The sequence below is a fragment of the Dunckerocampus dactyliophorus genome, chromosome 1, assembly GCF_027744805.1.
Source record: "Dunckerocampus dactyliophorus isolate RoL2022-P2 chromosome 1, RoL_Ddac_1.1, whole genome shotgun sequence".
In the NCBI taxonomy this organism is placed as follows: domain Eukaryota; kingdom Metazoa; phylum Chordata; class Actinopteri; order Syngnathiformes; family Syngnathidae; genus Dunckerocampus; species Dunckerocampus dactyliophorus.
The window spans coordinates 7,864,567-7,885,475 of NC_072819.1; the positions used below are offsets into that span (position 1 = coordinate 7,864,567).

General features: G+C 39.5%; 1 protein-coding gene across 2 annotated transcripts in view; it reads left to right on the plus strand.

Annotated features, from left to right (window-relative positions):
* acvr2ab (activin A receptor type 2Ab) overlaps window positions 1-20,509 on the plus strand; it is a 61,244-nt gene extending 40,735 nt beyond the window's left edge. Inside the window, exons 5-12 of one of the 2 annotated variants that reach the window (XM_054770156.1) lie at window positions 1,699-1,722; window positions 8,397-8,540; window positions 8,711-8,854; window positions 14,772-14,917; window positions 14,996-15,110; window positions 15,178-15,316; window positions 15,395-15,525; window positions 15,887-20,509. In XM_054770156.1, the coding sequence (XP_054626131.1) occupies window positions 1,699-1,722; window positions 8,397-8,540; window positions 8,711-8,854; window positions 14,772-14,917; window positions 14,996-15,110; window positions 15,178-15,316; window positions 15,395-15,525; window positions 15,887-16,081 (1,038 nt within the window). In that variant the 3' untranslated portion in view covers window positions 16,082-20,509. The remainder of the gene's footprint in view (window positions 1-1,698; window positions 1,723-8,396; window positions 8,541-8,710; window positions 8,855-14,771; window positions 14,918-14,995; window positions 15,111-15,177; window positions 15,317-15,394; window positions 15,526-15,886) is intronic. The other variant, XM_054770165.1, reaches the window with a different exon arrangement.
* The last annotated feature ends 400 nt before the right edge of the window (window positions 20,510-20,909 follow it).

Sequence of the window (20,909 nt, forward strand, 5' to 3'; positions counted from 1 at the left end):
TTAGCCTTTTTTGTACTGTTTCCCCTCCAAAAAATATAAAAAAAATAGCAACATGCATTATTATTTTTCATTTATTAAGATTGTCAACAGAAAATGTGTTTGTATGTATTTGGTTATGTGTAAAAATAAATAAATAAATAAAAAATCAGTTATTTGCCCAATAAATACCAATAGCTTTTCACCTTTTTATGACAGGTGGTCTAACAAATCCCTTTAAGCATCTTGGATTGTTTTTAGCATCTTTAATGTACAAAGTGTGTCAAAGTGGCCCTCTGCATCATACAATTTTTCCCTTGGTGGAAAAAGTTTGGGCACCTCTGCCCCAGACGGACCAAACCAGTATGAAGCAAACACAAACAATTACTGCAGGGGTGTCCAAACTTTTTCCAGCAAGGGGGCCACATCGTGAAATATGAAAGGATGCAGCTTTGCCACTTTAATATTTTGTAAAGATATGCCAAGACGTTGTATGTATTTATATGTAATGTAAAAAAAATAGCATCTTTGTGATATAGGTGAAAAAGCGCATGATGAGTATGCTCTTTTTCCCATTTTCACAATATTTAAAGGGATAGTTCGGATTTTTTGATATGAAGTTGTATGACATCCCCATCGGCAGTGTAGTGCATCGACAGTGACTTACCCCCCCTTGGTCCCGTGAGGCCAGTTCTGATCAGATTTTGGTGATGAGGAACATAGTTCCGGTTAGTTGCTGGGGCGAGCCTCGCATTTTCATCTGCTGTGGAACACATACGTAAACGAATGCATCTTCATCACATACACAACAATGGTCAGCAATGCCAGAGAAAGTAAAAGTGATCGATTTGTGAGCCTGACTGTTTTCGAGGAAGCATTTTTGTCATGCAAATGTATGACTTTTTCGAACGTGTATTGTTTTGAGAAACCAAACTCTGTGCTTAAGTAGACCCAGCAACTAAGTGGAACTACGTTTCTCATCACCGAAATCCGACCACAATTGGGATCACGGAGTCATGTGACCAAGTGGGGGTTTAGTCACTGTTGATGGACTAACCCCCTGATGGGGATGTCATACAACTTCATGTCAAAAAATCCAAACTATCCCTTTAAACTTTCTTCTCGTAAATGTTATTCTCGTTTTTTAAAGCATTTTTTCTTTATTATTTCAACTCTGCTACTAAAATGACATATTTTCTCATAATATTACAAGTTTATTCTTGTAAAATTACATCTTTTTCCTCATTAGAATACAACATATTTTCTTTTAATATTTTGTCTTTATTTTTGTAAAATTACAGCTGTTTTTTATTTGTTTTTTTCCAACTATGTCAACTTTTTTCCTGGAAAGTTTATTCTCGTAATCTTGACTTTATTCTTCTAACATAACTTTTTTCCCCAACCTAATTTTCCAAAAATTACAAGTTTATTATGTTTTTTTGTTTCTTATATTACGACTTTTAAAAAATAATTTTTTTTTTTTTACTATTTCAACTCTATGCTGCTTTCATATATATACATTCTTCCTCATAATATTGCAAGGTTTTTTTTGTTGTTGTTCAGCGTTAATTGAAGCCACGTTAATGATCCAGACATGACAAACTTGGTGTGAGAGGGAAGAAGCGGTCCTTCCATCATTGACTCATTTTTTCTCTTTCCATCTTCTCGACAAAAAATTACCAATAATTTCTCTGTTTGCTTCTTATGTTCTTTTTCATGAAGCACCCCTTTCACATTATGGTGGAGGTAAGAGCAGTTTAATTGTAGTTGAAACATTAATTTTTCCCCCTCTTTTGGGTTCAATATGAATTCTCCACCTTTTAGTCCCAGACTGTCATGATCTTATTCTCATCACTTTTTCCACAGCGTCTTGTTTTCTCAATGCACAACCTTGTTGTTGTTGTTGTTGTTGTTGTTTTGGTTTTTTTACTTTGCTGCCTGCATTTATTGCACGCATGAATGTCTTTTGTGTTCTCTGCGGACAATGTGTTGTGCATGGTGGAAAGTGGAGACTCCACAGCTCCAAATGCAGCCCCACGCCCCCACCCCTTTTCGTGTGAATGTTCACATGTGATGTTTATGTAATGTATTGTGTGTGTGTGTGTGTGTGTGACACGGTTTGCAGAAAGGTAACAGCTCTACCAGCGAGAGGTGCCTTTCCCACGACGACACGAGGGTGTAGAGTAACTGAAATTGTTTGTGTTTTCCCGTTTTGTAAGAGCCCCGCTATTTATGTTTCAATCTGGTTTGTGAGTTGCTCAAGTAAAGCTTGAGCCTTTTGATAAACACAGCTAAAGTACAGTCGTCCCTCGCCACTTTGCGACTTCACCCTATTGCAGTTTTTCCCAAATAGACTCCTGATCAAACTGTTGAAAAATTACAAGAATTTACATTTTGCACTTTCGGATCTTAAGGAGGTTCTAAGTAAAGCTTCAAAATTAAAATTAAAGAACGGGATTGAGACAAAAAAATTGGCTAGCCCTAGCTCAATTGCAAGCTGTCAGTCTTGCAGAGCTGAAAGGGACAGTGGCTGAATTTCAGATCATTGGGGAGGTGGACAAGATCGGTGTCGTACATGAGGATCGGACCCCAAAATTAAGGAAATGGGCCAACAGATCGGTGCATACTTAATTCTTATGTAAGCATAGTGTAAGCTTATCAAATGAAACAAACTGTAGGCCAGGGATGTGTGTCTGAGTCATTTACAGTATGTTTTATGTCTTATTTGCACTTATTATGTCTACTACTGTATATTGGGTAATATGAGTGCAAAGGTGACTATAGGGGTCTTATTTCATGTCTAGAGAGCTCTAACAATGTTAATAAGCGTATTTAGACGGTTGTCAACAGGTTTTCTATGCTCTAACTACAGAAATATTTGATTTATAAATAAGGAATCCTGCTTTGCGGAAATTCACCTATCACGGTCGGGTCTGGAACAGATTAACCGCAGTAAACGAGGGATGACTGTATATCAAACTGGGCTAGGGCTTGCGACAGACATTTAAACCCAAGATAGACAAAGTGATTATTCCCCATTTTGCGAAAATGAAGATCATGCCAACAGCAGTGTAATTGCATGGTCGTGTTTAAATATGCCAGTCGTGTTATATACACTTGCACTTACTGTGAATATGTGACAGATCAAGCTAATATTAGGCTGTAACTCGATTAGTGCATGCGAGATGGATGATGGCTGGAAGGATCGGCGTGAAGTAGCAGATTCTCCATGCCCGCTTCCTGCGGTGTGCTGACTAAGTGTAATGCGCCTCCATTGGATGCAGTGGCGCCCTGCGAGCTGGCAGGGGGATCTGGTGACTCCTGGGGGAGGCAAGCTCTGACCCCTGGGCAGAGACAAGAGTCTTTGCGTAACCTGTTCTTAGAGCATGTTGACACGGGGGTTCATCATTGAAATGTTCTGCAACCGCTGGCAAAAATTATGGAATCACCAGTCTCGGAGGATGTTCATTCAGTTGTTGAAATTTGTAGAAAAAAAGCAGATCACAGACACGACACAAAACTAAAGTCATTTCAAATGGCAACTTTCTGGCTTTAAGAAACACTAAAAGAAATCAAGAAAAAAAGATGGGGTAGTCAGTAACAGTTACTTTTTTAGACCAATCAGAGGGAAAAAATTACGGAATCACTCAATTCTGAGGAAAAAATTATGGAATCACCCTGTAAATTTCCATTCCCAAAACTAACACCTGCATCAGATTAGATCTGCTTGTTAGTCTGCAGTTAAACAGGAGTGATCACACCTTGGAGAGCTGTTGCACCAAGTAGACTGACATGAATCATGGCTCCAACACAAGAGATGTCAATTGAAACAAAGGAGAGGATTATCAAACTTCTTAAAGAAGGTAAATCATCACGCAATGTTGCAAAAGATGTTGGTTGTTCACAGTCAGCTGTTTCTAAAATCTGGACCAAGTACAAACAACATGGGAAGGTTGTTAAAGGCAAGCATACTGGTAGATCAAGGAAGACATCAAAGACATCAAAGCGTCAAGACAGAAAACTTAAAGCAATATGTCTTGAAAACAGAAAATGCACAGCAAAACAAATGAGGAACAAATGGGAGGAAACTGGAGTCAACGTCTGTGACCGAACTGTAAGAAACCGCCTAAAGGAAATGGGATTTACATACAGGAAAGCTAAACGAAAGCCATCATTAACACCTAAACAGAAAAAAGCAAGGTTACAATGGGCTAAGGAAAAGCAATCGTGGACTGTGGATGACTGGATGAAAGTCATATTCAGTGATGAATCGCGAATCTGCATTGGGCAAGGTGATGATGCTGGAAGTTTTGTTTGGTGCCGTTCCAATGAGATTTATGAAGACGACTGCCTGAAGAAAACATGCACATTTCCACAGTCATTGATGATATGGGGCTGCATGTCAGGTAAAGGTACTGGGGAGATGGCTGTCATTACATCTTCCATAAATGCACAAGTTTACGTTGACATTTTGGACACTTTTCTTATCCCATCAATTGAAAGGGCGTTTGGGGATGATGAAATCATTTTTCAGGATGCAAAAACTGTGAAAACATTCCTTGAAGAAAGGACACATAAGGTCAATGTCATGGCCTGCAAATAGTCCGGATCTCAATCCAATTGAAAATCTGTGGTGGAAGTTGAAGAAAATGGTCCAACCTGCAAAGCTGATCTGGCAAAAGCAATCAGAGAAAGTTGGAGCCAGATTGATGAAGAGTACTGTTTGTCACTCATTAAGTCCATGCCTCTGAGACTGCGAGCTGTTATAAAAGCCAGAGGTGGTACAACAAAGTACTAGTGGTGTGTTGAAGTATTCTTTTGTTGTTGTTTTTTTCATGATTCCATAATATTTTCCTCAGAATTGAGTGATTCCATAATTTTTTCCCTCTGATTGGTCTAAAAAAGTAACTGTTACTGACTACCACATCTTTTTTTCTTGATTTCTTTTAGTGTTTCTTAAAGCCAGAAAGTTGCCATTTGAAATGACTTTAGTTTTGTGTCATGTCTGTGATCTGCTTTTTTTCTACAAAATGAAACAACTGAATGAACATCCTCCGAGACTGGTGATTCCATAATTTTTGCCAGGGGTTGTACATGAAGACATGCCTTGTCACAAGTTCAGTTGGTTCCTTGAAGGGTTTAGAGCAGGGTTGCCCAAACGTTTTTCCAGTGAGAGCCTTGTAGTGAAAAATAAAAGGATGCAACTTTGTCACTTGGATATTTAGTAAAGCAACACGTGTAATATGCTAAGAGGTTATATATATTTCAAGGAAAAAACTGCATCATGGCTTTGTGATTTTGATGAAATTCCACTAAAATTAAATCATTTTTCCTTAGAATATTACAAGTTTATTCTTATTAAAAAATTCCTCGTTCGATTACAACTTTTTTATCTTAATATTTTTACTTTATTCTTGTGAAATTACAGCTGTTCTTTCCATTTCTGCAGTTTATTTTTTTAACTGTTTTCTCTTCTTGTAATTATGACTTTATTGCCATAAAAGTGTGACTTTATTACCTCCGCCAAGCAATTCAGGAATTGTCGGAAATGGGATATGGAAGAACGAACTAAGGGACTGTCCGCACTTTTTCAGGTCAAAACGGCAAAGTATATTATCGTTTCAGCCTCTCATCCACACGGGAACAGCGTTCTGGGTGACGGAATTTTATGAAAACTGCTTTATGAAAAGCGGAAAATGACGGACTTTCTTTCTTCTTCTATGGTTTGGTGTGTCACGTGGTTCCGCCCGCATGTTTGTTCACAGCGCAACACGTAAGTGTGCCTTGTGTATTACATTGTTTTCACTCAGTGATTCGTTCCAGTGTAGATGCAACTATTTACTAATCCGGCAGAGTATGGACGCGTCTTTTTTTTCAACCCACCAAAGAAAAATCTCAAGAACGTTCCCGTGTGGACAGGGCATTTGTTTTGATCCACTGATCCAGATCGCCGTCTGGATCCAGGAATTTTTTTTACAGGATTCTTTAGCATTGTGAGAGAGGACAATTTTTGGCATTTGTGCATATACCACCACAAAAAATGGTCAGAGCGCTTGGAAAAAAAAATACAGGACAAGTTTCCAACAGGTTCTCAAAATATCAAAGACTGATTAAAAAAATACATTATTTTGGTGTGAATCACAATATGGGGGGAACTATGGCACTTGGCGGAAGTCTGCACTCTCCCAGTGATTCTCTAGATCTCATATTATTATTAATTGATTATTATTAATGGTAACCTAATTTTCAACAAAATACAACATTCGTCGTTTTGCTTGTTGCTCATATTATGTATTTTTCTTTCTTATTTCAATTCTATTCAACTAAAATTATGTTAGTTTTTGTCATATTACGAATTTATTCTTATTAGACTTTTTTTTCTTTTAATATTTTGACTTTATTCTTATAAAATTGATGCTTTTTTTCATTTCTTCTGTTGCTTTTTTAATATAATTTTACAAATATTTAATTACTTTTTTCAAGTAAATTTTCTTCTTGCAGTATTAATACTTTATTCTCATAATATTTTTACTTTATTTCTGTAACATTGTAACTTTTCCCCAACGGAATTTCCCAAAAATTACAACGCAATTTTTTTTGTTATTCATAACATTACAGCTTTTAAAAAATATATAATTTCCAATCTATGCTACTAAATGACTTAAATTTTCCTCATATTTTATTTTTTCTCTTTCTCGTTTTCTTTCTCGTTCTCTTAATATTTTGACTTTATTCTTGTAACATTACTGCTGATTTATCCATTTTTGTTGCTTTTTTGGTTTTTGAATGATATTTTTAGAATGTGCTGCGGGCACACAACTGGTCCCCGGACCACACTTAGTAGCTCTGCCTGCTAATGAGAAACTGTGGAACGTTCTTTCCAGCCAAAATATCTATGTATTGTGTTAACATGGTTTCTCCAGTACATTCTCGATGCTAACTCATTGATTTTATGATTGGCTGTGTTTCATATTCATTTCACCTGTTTGCACAGTTGCTAGAATCTTTATCGTAAGCTACTTTAAAAGTGATGCTCCTGAAAATTGCTTTTAATGCCTTGTATTTTTAGTTTTGGCAGACTGCATGCACGATGGTATTGCCCGTACGAGCGTTAAAAACAAAAAAACAGCCTTGGATTGACAAGCTTGCACTTCTGCCACATTAACACAATGTTCAAGTGCATCCGGTGGGCCTCAGGGTTTTGAAACGTGCCCCAGCTTATCTCATAAGCCCCTCCATTCATGTAAAAACAGGAACACTGCCGTCTTTCTTTTCCATCACACCATCAGTGCAGAGGCCTGGAAATACTTCAAGACTTTCCACCAGGATGTCTGCCTTCATCAAAGTCATTGATAGTCACCTGCCAGGGACTGTCCTTTACCTTTTACCCTGCAAAATGGGACTCCTTCCATGCATGCCTCAATATGCACCCCCACCTCACCCCCATTGAACACCCACTCATTGACATAGATATAACTTCCTACGTAGTGTTTCTGATTTCATATAATACTGCATTAGCATCCAGCATGAAGTAGGAAAGTCAATTCAACCACACGTGTCTTGAAAATCAGGGTCATTCTTTGGAAGAGGAAAAATGCTCCGTTGGCTTAGAAATGTAGATGAAGACAAAGTAAGATGCATCTAGGTAGGGTACATTTGCGGAAGTACGGGTGGCTGGGCTCTCCCTTAGAGATAAGGCGAGAAGCGCCGCATTGAGAGGAGCCAGACGAGGTGGCTCAGGCATCTGGTCCCCTGGGGAGGCGTTCAAGGCACGTCCAATCGGTAGGAGGCCTCAGGGACGAGCCAGGACACGTTGGAGAGACTATATCTCTCAACTGGCCTGGGAACGCCTCGGGATCCACCGGGAGGAGTTGGTCCAAATAGCCGGGGAGAGGGAGGTCTGGGTGTCCTTGTTTGGCTGCTGCCCCCGTGACCCGACCTCGGATAAGCCGGAGAAGATGGATGGATGGATTCTTCTTTTTTTGACTTTATTCTCGAACTTTTTCCACAACCTAATATTTTGAAGAATAACACAACTTGGGTTTTTTTTGTTTCTCATATTACAACTTTGAAATATAACATCTTTTTTTTAAAAGTACTGTATTTCAACTTTATGCTACTAAAACAACATTTTTCCTCATTCTATTGACGTGATTCTCGTAAAATTACAACTTTTGTCCTTTTAATATTTTGACTTTATTCTTGTAAAATTACTGCTAATTTTTGTATTTTTCTGGTGTTATTTTCTTTTACTTTTCTTGTTAAATTTTATTGTTAGAATATGACGTAGAACAATGAAAAACATCCACGGGCCGCACTTTGGACACCGCTGGTTTAACCTCTGCACAGTAGCAGGGAAATGCTTGTTAGCAGGTTTAGGTAGCATCTTTTATCAAATAACGCTTTGTTCGGTTCTACAGGATCCCGGCCCGGCGCCCCCATCTCCTATCCTGGGACACAAGCCGCTGCAGCTAATCGAGTTGAAGGCCAGGGGTCGCTTCGGCTGCGTGTGGAAGGCCCAGCTGCTGAGCGAATACGTGGCTGTGAAGATCTTCCCAATTCAGGTGTCCAAGCCAGAACAAAAACTGTGGCTGTGAAGCTAAAAGGAGTCCATAAGCCGTATTCTGTTCAGACATCTGAATGTAGTGATTGTTTACTGACGGCCTTCTGTTCAGCACCCTTTTCAACGTTGCGGCTTGATAACAGGAATAACAGCCTTGTCTGTCTCTCGTAGGACAAGCTGTCGTGGCAGAACGAGTATGAGATTTACAGCGTGAGCGGCATGAAGCACGAAAACATCCTCCACTTTATCGGCGTGGAGAAGAGGAACAACAACCTAGACCTGGAGCTGTGGCTCATCACCACCTACCACGACAAAGTAGGCTGCCTGGAAAGCTTCAGCTTTTGCAGTTGTTATTGTCTAGACACGCCACAGGATGTGCTGAATGTTAATACTTTCCAAGTGTGAAGTGAATGCTGAGGAAGAAAAAAACACATATTTGTATATTCAGTCCAACAATCCAAGAATATGTTGCATCTGCAGAAATGTGTGTAGCATGTGCGCTACAAAACACATTTTCTTTATTTCACGTCTTTGCTAAACAAGCTTGTTTTTGTCCGTGTAAACACAGTGATTTAGTGGGCGTATAAGTTGTTCATGCTTCTCTCATGCACATCTGCAACGCTCCAGGGAGCGAGAAAAAGTTGTAAATTCTGGAAGCCAGCAAGTTTTATTGATTAGTGCTTTTAGTTGACTTCCTTGATCATGCGCCACTATGGCAGTGTCCAAAGTGCTGTTTTTTTTTTAATGGCCCACGGCACATTCTAAACATATAATTTAACAAGTGAACTTAAATAACAGCAGCAAAAATGGAAAAATCAGCAGTAAATATTTAAGAATAAAGTCAAAGTATTTAGAGAAAAAAGTTGTAATCTAATGAGGACAAAAAGTCAAAATAAGAGAAAAATGTTGCAATCTAATGAGAAAAAAAGTTGGAATTTTATGAGAATAAAGTCGTAATATTATGAGGAAAAATAATGTCATTTCAGTAACAGAGTTGAAATATTCAAGAAAAAATACTGAGAAACAAAACAAAAACATTTTTTGACAAGAATTAAAGTCAAAATATTGTGGGAGTAAAGTCATAACAAGAAGAAAATTTACATGATGAAAGTTGAAATGGTTGGAAAATGTAAAAAAAAAAAAACTCAGCAGAAATAATTTTTAAAAAATTACAAGAACAAAGTCAAAATATTAAGACAAAAAAAGTTGCAAATTTTTTTAGAATAAACTCGTAATATTATGAGATAATGAAGTTGGTTTTCTGAGAGGTTTTTAAGTTGTAATATTAGGACGAGCAAGCAAAACAAAAAGTTGTATTTTTTTTGGAAAATTAAGTTTGGCTGAAAAAGTTATAATATTATGGGAGTAAAATCAAACTATTAACAAAAGAAAATTTACAAAGATTATTTAAGGGGAAAAAAACAGCGAAGATGAATATGAAAAACGAGTAATAGGCTTTTTCACCTACTGTATGTCACAAAGCTGAGATGCAGTTTTTCCTTTTCTTTTTTTTCTTTTCCTTTCATTTTTCACTATGTGGCACTCGCTGGAAAAAGTTTGGGCGCCCCTGTCTAAGAGTTAAGAAATGACCTCACGTTGAACTGACACAGGGATATAAACAGGACATTTTTGTTTGGTTTTTGGGTTTAGGGACCCCCAAAAGGGGGGAATTATATTGTCAAATGTATTTTTCTTAGAACACCAACTGCACTAAAGAAGTGTTCGACTTGACCTAAGGTTGTTTAGGAGTTGTTCTTTCATAGCATGTTTTGCTAAACTCTTAAGTGTGAAGTGTGTCCCTTACATAAGCTTGAGTTCTGCCAAAAGCCCCATTGCCATCGATGGAACGATGATCAGATAAGATTCATTTGTTATCGTTTAGGCTCCTTAAATGCATCTGACAAACGTGTCTTCCGCCTCCTCCTCCTTGCTGGATCAGAGCATGCATTCGGTGCGTCCTTCATAACCGTCCATATCCCAAAACTGTTTGCATTCTGCTGCCAATTCCTGAATCATCGTGGTGCTAAGAGGAGAGAATTATTGATTTGTTTTTGTGTTGTTGTTTTTTTTTTTTTTTACTCATTACTACATTTATCGCCAGATTTGTTGACCTTTGTGGGACCTTCCAACTTTACTTTCCTTTTGAAGTACGGGACCTTGCCTATTGTAATGTTGAGCCACCTCCGCGCTAAGCGCTCCTCTTAGCGGGGTTGTGCGGGCAGAAAGCTCCATGTGTGACGCTTATTTTCAGCCTTTCAAAGTAAAGCCTTCACTGTCAATTGGTAAACTTGGAGAGGTTGACTTATCTTTTTGTGATTGTACACCGTTTTTTATTTTGTATCTTTATTATTAAGTATTATTCATTCTATTTGTATTATCTATTTGTATTATTTTATGCGTAGGTATTCACCACTAATGAATGATGATGTAAGATGATCCATATTTGGATGGAATTGGAGTAACAGCCGTTTTTGCTCAATGTCTTTCTAATGATGGAGTCATGAACACTGACCTTAACTGAGGCAAGTGAGGCCTGCAGTTCTTTGGATGTTGCGGCGTCTTTTGTGACTTCTTGGATGAGTTGTCACTGTGCTGTTGGGGTCATTTTGGTTGGCCGGCCACTCCTGGGAAGGTTCACCACTGTTCCATGTTTTCTCCATTTGTGGATAATGGCTCTCGCTGTGGTTTGCTGGAGTCCCAAAGCTTTAGAAATGGCTTGATAACCTTTTCCAGACTGATAGGTGTCATTAATCTCGCAAAAACTACTCTTCCGTCTGCTATGGGACTGCCCCCATCTCCCTGGCTAGTGGTGGCTAGCGGCGGTGTGCGGTACTATTAATAAATTGTGTCCAAATTTGTGGCCTCCGTCAACAAGAACAAGCGTGGCCTGGGACCTTGAATTTGGACACAGCTATTCTGCCTGTACAAAACACAAACCTGTAGTAGGCCACTCATCTACTTATCTGCTTGGAGTGGAAATGGCTCTGCAAACATTTGTGCGGAAGGACTTTTTGGCAAGGTTGCACAAGTTAAGTGCTTCGTAAATCACCCCGCCCCCCATAATTGTTTTCTCAGCATGGGGTCTATAGAGGATTCCCATCTTCCCTTTCTGCCATTTTAAAGAGCGGCTTTGAAAACAGTTTGGCCTTGCAGCTGGTGTAGCACAGCTGTAGCCGTGATTGTTTGTGGCTCCTGACAGATGATTTATGCTTTGTGGGGGGGGGGGCGGCCGTAGCAAGCAGACACTGGCCTTCAAAGCCACACACACCTGCAAAACTGGCTTTCTCTTGCTTCTTTTTTGGCCTGTTCACTAAAAGTCAGCTGGTTTTGTTCTGAGAAATATGCCACCTGTTCACAGTTGGCATACTGTATGTGTACACTTTGTGCACAGAACTGATCAGTGGGACTTCTATGGATGCTTTTCGCCCTCTATTGGTCACACTGCAAAATGACCTGCTTAGTTCTCTTCCACCAAACATTTCCCACATACTGAAAACTGCATCTCAGCTTTGTGATCGTCATACATTTCATGTTTGCACTTTTTTTCCCCATTTTTGCTGTTTTTTTTTTATTTTCCAAATATTTCCACTTACTACTTAAATAATCAGTCAATAATAATCATCAAAATAATAATCAGAGTACATTTTCTTTTTGTAATATCATGACTTTATTCTCATAATATAACTTTTCCTCCAACCAAATTTTCCAAAAAATACAACTTTATTTTGTTTTGTTTATCATAATATTGCAACTTAATTTTTTAATTTCAGATTTATGCTACTAAAATGACATTGTTTTTCCTTGTAATATTACAAATTTATTCTGGTAAAATTGCAACTTTGTTCTCATTACAATGACACTTTTTCTCTTAATATTTAATATTTTGTCTGTTTTTCCAATTATTTCAACGTTCTTTTGAAATCTTAGTACTCTTTCTTTTTGTAATATTATGACTTTATTCCCATAATACTATAACTTTTTCCTTATATTATAACTTTTTTGTCATTAAAACTTTTAAAACATTACATATTTTTTCTTTAATATTTCATCTTTATGCTACTAAAATTACATTATTTTTCCTCTTAATATTATTAATTTATTCTTGTAAAATTGTGCCTTTTTCTCGTGAGATTATTATATACTTTTTTCTCTTAATATTTTTGTTGGATTTGTTTTGATTTCCAACTCTTTCAACTTTCTTCTTGGAAATTTTCTTCTTCTAAGTATGACTTTGTTCCCATCATTTTTAAAGTTTTTCCACAACCTAATTTTCAAAAAAAGACAACTAGTCTTGTTTTCTTTGTTTTAAAAAAATAAGCATTTCTTTAACACTCGGTCTACCAGAATTCTGCAACTACTAGAATGACCATAGCAGTCATTTTGACTCTTTGTATATAATTTGGATTATCATTAAAAAGATCTCAAAATAAATTGGTGGAATAGGTAAAAAACACATCAGGACGCTAAATGAAAACTATAGCGATTGAGTGTTTGATTGAATTTACACAACAACACTTCTCTGCAATTACACATGCAAACTCGAACTGCAACCATTTTCTCTGAAGCAAGGCTAAAGCCTCCATAGCTGTCACCTTCTTTCTACTTGTCATTTTTGTCTCTCTTGGGTTTAGAGTGAAGCTATAGCTAGGTTTTAGCATCACAGAGCATAAAAAACAAACAGCCAATAGAGCAGGAGAAAGGGCGGGAAAAATGTAGCAAATAGTGAAATATGACACCCCCGTAAAAAGCAGGCAGTCAATTTGACTGCTATGGTCATTCGAGGTAGTAACACTCAGATCTCTTTTGTGTTTAGAAATTTTAATGATAAAACAATGTTAGAATAAAATATACACACATTTAGGAAAAGTCAGGGTCCTATGGGTACATAGGTTTTTTTTTAACCAAGTTATGACATTGCAAATTTTGAAAACAGTCAAAATGACTGCCTTGGGAGTTCGAGTGTTAATGCTGCTAAAATAGTTATTTTTCCTCATAATAGTATAACGTTATTCTAAAAAAATTACAACTTTTTCTCTTGTGATAACTTTTTTTGCTCTAAATATTTTGTCTTTATTGTTGTAGTCACTGCTGATTGTTTTTCTTTAGTTAGGTCTACCTTACTAATGATGTGTTGTTGCAATAGTAATTATAGTAATTTAGTAACAACTTTTTTCTCTGAATATTTTTGACTTATTAATTCTGGTAAAATTACTGCTGATTTTTCCATTTTTGTGCTTTTTTTTAATTTGTATTTTTTTCTAGTAAATTATATTTGTAGAATGTGAATTAAAAAGAACAGGGCCCGCACTTTGGACACCGTTGTCTCACACATAACCCATAAAACCAGTGTTTCCCAGTGTTTTTGTCAAGCCACAGGCTCATTGTGTACATTCTGCCATCTAGTGGAAGAACATTTCATTGTTCTGCCTGTCACTACCGGTATATGTCACTGGCAAAGATAGATGAGCAAAGATACATTCATTGTATTTTTTTTTAAGTAGTACTTTATGGACCCCGCAAGTGAAACAGCTGACAGAATCAAGGACCACAGCCTTTTTGTCACAACAAAGTTCTTAACTCGAGAGTGTCCGAGGTGCAGCCCGCAGATTGTTATTATAGGCCTTTGGCACATTGTAAAAATGAAATGGGGAAAAAAATGGGGGAAAAAAATAGAGCAAAAAGGCTCAAATGTTGATACTAATAATTGATAATAAAACAAAGCTGTATTTTTTTTGCCTTTTTCACCAAATTAAAATTAAATTTTAGCAGACTAAAATCCGTGGAATGGCAGAGTTGATGAGGATTGAGCCAGCAACATAGTTTGAAGCGGCTGAAAAAAAAAATGGCGGAATTTGACATTTGGAAAGTAAAAACAGAGAACGATTGTTGAAATGTGTGGAACGATTACATGAGGACTGAGGATCGACCCCGCAGCCATCGGGTTGGGGGACGAACGGTCTACCACCTGAGCCATGTCACCAGTAGGAGGCATCATTTAATTTGTCTTGCCCGGTAAGCTACAAAAGAATTGCCCTTTGGGGATAAATAACGTTTTCTGAATCTGAATCCATTCATTTTCAATGAGAACACTGACACTTAATGGGGAAAAAAATATTAAATTGTAGCAAGTGTGAGGATTTTTTTGACATCAGGTTGGTTTGAATCGGGTGAGAAATGTGGGAGGAGTTAGCGTAAATGGTGTATAATTTGAATGATCTGTGTGTTGTGGCAGGGCTCGCTGACGGATTACCTGAAGGCCAACGTGGTGTCCTGGAACGAACTGTGCCACATCGCGCAGTCAGCCGCCCGCGGCCTGGCTTACCTCCACGAAGACATACCGGGACACAAAGACGGACACAAGCCCTCCATCGCTCACAGGTGCTCCGGCGAGACGGCTCGGAATGTGAGTTATTCACTGCTTCCTGACATCCTCAACCTTCCTGGATTCTGTTTCAGGGACATCAAGAGCAAAAATGTGCTCCTGAAGAATAACCTCACGGCCTGCATCGCTGACTTCGGCCTTGCGCTTAAATTTGAGGCTGGAAAATCAGCAGGGGACACGCATGGACAAGTATGTTGGACATTCTTGTGTCATCTCGTTTTGGGCTGTCCTAAGTCTGCTTCTTGTCAACCTGAAGGTGGGAACGCGGCGGTATATGGCTCCTGAGGTCCTGGAGGGTGCCATCAACTTTCAGCGCGACTCCTTCCTGCGCATCGACATGTACGCCTTTGGCCTCGTCTTGTGGGAACTGGCGTCACGATGCACCGCCGCTGATGGTGAGGCCCCTCGCAGATGGGCCTTCACTGGGTTACGTAGAGATTAGAATGTTTAACCTTGCCATTGTGTGCCATCAGGCCCGGTAGATGAGTACATGCTGCCATTCGAGGAGGAGGTGGGCCAGCATCCGTCTTTGGAGGACATGCAGGAGGTGGTTGTCCACAAGAAGCTGCGACCCTGCCTTCGAGACTGCTGGCAGAAACACACGGTAAGCAGAGACCGGATCAATTCACACACTTCCATACTTTTGAGTGCACTCAACCCTAACCACCCTCAATCATCGCCATCTTGGCTAAGCGATAATAAAGTCAAAATATTAAGAAAAAAAGTCGTTTTCTAAGAAGAATAAACATTGCAATTATATGAGAATAAACTCGGAACACTAATAATTATGAAAAATAATATTATTTAGCATCTTTAATATTTCAATTAAAGAAGAAACATACAGTCATAATATTATGAGAAACAAACAAAACAAAATATAATATATATAGTTTTTAAACCTTTTTTGAAGGTACATGCCGTGTTCCTAGCTTTGAAAAGCATGTTGATCTTCTGGAATCCCTCAGGGTCTGACCGTGCTCTGTGAAACCATCGAGGACTGCTGGGACCACGAGGCGGAGGCGCGTCTGTCTGCCGGCTGTGTGGAAGAGCGCATCGGCCAGATGCAGCGCCAGGCTCCCGTCATCGGGCCGGAGGAGATAGTCACGGTTGTCACCATGGTGACCAACGTGGACCTCCCGCCCAAGGAGTCCAGCTTATGATCAGCCAATGGAGCGCAACCAGATGAGCATCAGCCGACCCTGGTTGGTTGGCTGTTTTATCTTTTTCATTCAGTTTTTTTTTTTTTAAACTACTGGCAGCCACTCGCGCTCAGGACATACCATGTGACCACCTCACCGCATCAGTGGATCTCCACCTCATGCCGACATGCGTGCCTGAGGATTTGAACCATTCAGGATATTTAGCACGAAGCAAGCGAGTGACGGTGCCAACACGGCGGCGGGACACTCGACTAACAGTCGGATCATGTTTTTATACACCAAGCTGCTCTACGCGGTCCTCTACAGTCAGAGAAGATGAATTTCACCAAACTCTCAGTGCATTTATATATATATATATATATATATATATATATATATATATATATATATATATATATATATATATATATATGAGCACGTGGCTCTTGATACCTTTGCTGTTTTTTGTGTGCGTGTTTTTTTTTTTTTTTTTTTTTGAAGAATTGACTAACATTCTGCCAATAAGCAACGGCTTTTGAATGTTTCTAGTGTAACGCTGCTGTACATAGTGTATTATGGACCCAGACGACTTGTTAATCCATCTTATTTTAAAGGGGAGGGGCAAAGAGAGGGATGGGGTGATCCATTTTCAAGCATTACGACGGTAAAAAAAAAAAAAAAAAAAAAAAACCATAGACCTCCTTCAACCGGGTATACCTCAGTTCCGATGGACAAACGATTAGTCCCTCTCACTGTTCACACTTACTGCTCGCCCTTTTCCCCAAGCGTCATTGTGTGGAAGCATAACCCCAGGTGCTCATGGGTAACGGGAGTCCGCAGACTGTCCCTCTGTTGCTGTGTTCCTCCCGGAGTTGATTGGTTCAGCGATATTAGCCTTTGCTACACAATCAGAAGGCCCAACTGACACATTAAACCACCCAATGTTTTATTTTGAGACGTTTTAGGTTGGAAGTGCAGTTTTGAGGTCAGGGTACCAGACCTGTTTTGGATCCGTGTGACGCTTGCACATATCTTATTTGACTACTATCAAGGATTTTCACTCTCACTTTTCTACGCCTCAGGAATCTTTGCTGACCATCTTCTTCACTGTCGCCCTTCTCAGGCCGTGATGACATCTTCGTCTCGATACTAATGCCGGACAGTAAAGTCACACGACTTTCTGTCCCTTTTCTTTTTTTGTAAATTCAGGATCTGGTTCTGATTACTGTGTTAGCTCGCAGCCCAGGTTCAGTTCACACGAAACAAAACTGCCAGTCATGTACTGTTTCCCGTTTCCCCCACCCACCCTACAACCCCCAACCCGTCACGCGCTTCGAAAGAAACGCGTCGCGTCTGTGCCGCCATCAGACCAGAGGAGACGGGGAGCCCATCTTTGATTCTGGTGCCATTCCTTCCACCATCGGCCCTCTTGTAGATGTCAGGCCAAACGGATGTATCTGTCGCACAACAGCGACGCATTTGTTTTGAAACGTATATTTTCTCAGAGGGACGTCAAACACCTGCAGTCTCTCCTCAAGCTTTGGGTCGGTTTCTCGCGATGCAGTTTCAGATCCACTGATGGAAGTTGAAGCGTAAAGATTGACAAGGATTAAGACATGAGCTGAACTGTGGAATCGAAGAATTTCAAATATAAATCTATACAGCGGCACCTCCAGTTTTCGTTAATTCGTTCCAGAAGGTCAGACCAAAACCGAAGCAGTTTTTCTCACAGGAAATCGCACCCAAAACCATTAACAAAAAATACATTTTACAGAGAGTAATTGGGCTTTTACATGCAGAATACGAGCTGCTAAGTAGGTAGCCGAGACGGTGTACGAAAACCAGGGCAAAATTTGGGCATAAATCTATTGGCACAAATTGGGACGCTCGGAAACCAAAGTTTGACAGTAATGTAAATCCAATGAATCTGCTTTAGACACTCAAAAATATTAACAGAAAATACACGTTATAAGAGAATAATTATAGTTTCACAAGCAGAAAACTAGTAATTAACCGAAACTGTGTCTGAAAACCAGTGCAAAATCTTTCGTTGAAAACTGGGATCTTCAGAAATCAAGGTTTGATTGTGATGTGAAGCCAATTAAACCATTCCAGACACCCAAAAATATTAACAAAACATACATTTTGAAGAGAATAATTCAAATTTTACATTCAGAAAACTAACAGACAGTGTATGAAGGCCTGGGGTCAAATCTTTCCTCTAAAATTTGGCCGTTTGGAAACCAAAGTTTGACTTTTTAATGTAGATCAAATGAATTCCTTCTAGACTAAAAAATAAATTTTATAGAGACTGATTATAGTTTAACATGCAGAAAACCGAGACTATGAAAACCAGGGCCAAATGTTTCGTCAAACTGGGCATATGAAAACCATCTTCATACTTTGCCCGGAGTTCTTTTGAAATTCAATAGTTCCTTGACTTCTTTATCAAATTGCTGACACTCCCAAATGTCTTCGGCAAACTCAATTACAAAAAAATGCACGGATGGGGAGTCAGCGACACATAGGGTGCTTCGTTTAGGCACTTGATTCCGACGAATGATACAGTCCGGGGCAAATGGGCTAAGTTGTTATGATAACCGAGACTGCGTACGAAAACCAGGGCATCGGAAAGCTGAGGTTTTGAGTGCATATTACTCCCAGAAACAAAGTAGGCCTAAAGGAAGTCCAAGCCATGATTGTACTTGATCTTTGCATCAGTGCTGTCGCTGCTTCTTGATTGGCTCGTGCATTTATGCTCCTCAACAGGCACTACCTCACTCGCAGGGATTTCAGGGGGAGCGGGAGTAAGTGTGGCAAATAAACCAAAATAAAGACCTCTGTCTGAAAAATGAGCACATTTCCAAGAAGCTCTTCAAAACCGGTATCGCGACGGATGAAGTAATTCCCCGGAAAAGATTCCCAGTTGGTGCGTGTCTCATTGTCTCAGCGTGAAATCAAACTGCATTAGTGAAACCAGCCCAAAATGTCAAACCACGATTCAGGGATTCAGTACTATGCTTTTCTACGTTCTGGCAAGTTTTATGCAACCAGTGCCGCAAACGACTCAACTCTGCAGGAGTGACTTTTCAGTACCAACGAGAATAACTTGTAGCATTGCATTTTGTTTGTAATCCTTGCATATTGATGTGTTGTATTTATTTTTGACATTACAGGCCTGAGGTTTCGGGGCTCGGAGCTCAGTTGCGACTCTGCAAGAGTTGTGGAGTGTGTCAGGGGGGTTGGGGGGTTAATATTCAGGAAGTACTTAAGTTGATTCATTAAAAAAAGATGCAAACAGCGTCTTGCTAGTCTAAGGACTCAGACCGCAGATGAATGTTCTCTTGAGTCCTGGGTTCTTAGAGGACTCCACTCTCGGCTGGTGGTCGTGCGGTTGTGCTCAGTTCTGGTAGAAATCAAACGGATCTACATCCATTCATACACCCCCTGAGGAATGTCCTTGACCAGGATGGACGCTTGCTTAGCAGTTGGTCGGACCACAGGAAGACGATCACAGGAGACAATCTTACTCCCATCGGTGGTTCTGCTGTGGAACATTTTAGAGGTGTATGAATGGATTTTTACATTTTTCTACCCTGACGACCTCCAGGCCAGCAGCTTCCATTGCTGTTCGTATGAAATACCAGTCAATCACTTGTGTCTCGTTACCCTGCTATTTGAACGATTCTAGGACCTGTACAGACATGAGAACGTATTCAATCAACTATATACTCTTGAGCTGAATCCTTTATACGTGCGTGTGAAAATCAGTGTTTCCTATACATTCATTTATATTTCTTGTGTTCTTGGTTCCTACAGTCCGTCACGGTTGAGCTTTTGTGCAAGTTTGAATGCTCGAGGCTTGTCCCAGTAAGCACTTACGGCGGCGTTCCCCAGAGAGAACCCGCCCAGCGCCCCTCACAATCGCAATACTCGATGTGATCATGAAATCTCCTGGTGTTCCATTCCGCTGCCTCGACTTTCCCGCTTTTCCCTGCTGTCGTTGAGAACCCCAAGACGAAACTCTGATCTCCGGCAACCTTGCTGTACTAAGACTGTGTCAGTTGGTTGCCAGGTCAGAAGTTTCTCCAAAAAAAGGAAAGACACTACAAGTTTATGAACCCACTTTTCCTAAGGTTCCCCTGAAGTGCAACGCTGATCCAGCACGTGAACGGGCAAAAGGTTCCTGGTTCCTGTTTTTCTTTTTTTTTTTTTTTTTAAAGAATGTGGGGGTCCTTTTTTTGGTCAAGGGTTTCAATTAAAAAATTGAAAATGTTGGCATTTTCATGTCTGTGACTAAAGAGGTTATCCGGAACCTTGGACCCTTTGTCCCGGAAGAGACTGAAGTGGTCTGTGATCAGCGCTGTCACTCTGCTTGTGTGAGCCGGCGGAGGTTTTTAATCAGTTGAAGTGATCCACTTGATGTAAATAAATGTTTTTAGATTGTGACATTTGTTGGCTTTTTTTTATTCCCCACTCCACAATCCCTCTGAAAAGTATGAATAACAATAATCCCTCGTTTATCACGGTTAATTGGTTCCAGACCCGACTGTGGTAAGGGAATTTCCACAAAGTCGGACTCCTAATTTATAAATGGGATATTTTCATCGTTAGATCACAGAGCATAGTTTGTGACCTTCTGAATACGGTTTTTAACATTATTAGAGCCCTCTAGACATTAAATAACACCCCTATAGTCACCTCTACACTCCTATTACCCAATACAGACTCACACACGTTACATTTTTTACTTCTCGTTTCTGGACAGTACTTCCTGCAGTGGCTATTGTCTCATCAATGTAACATTACTGACACCTCGTGACCAGTGTAAAATACTACATATCTTCTG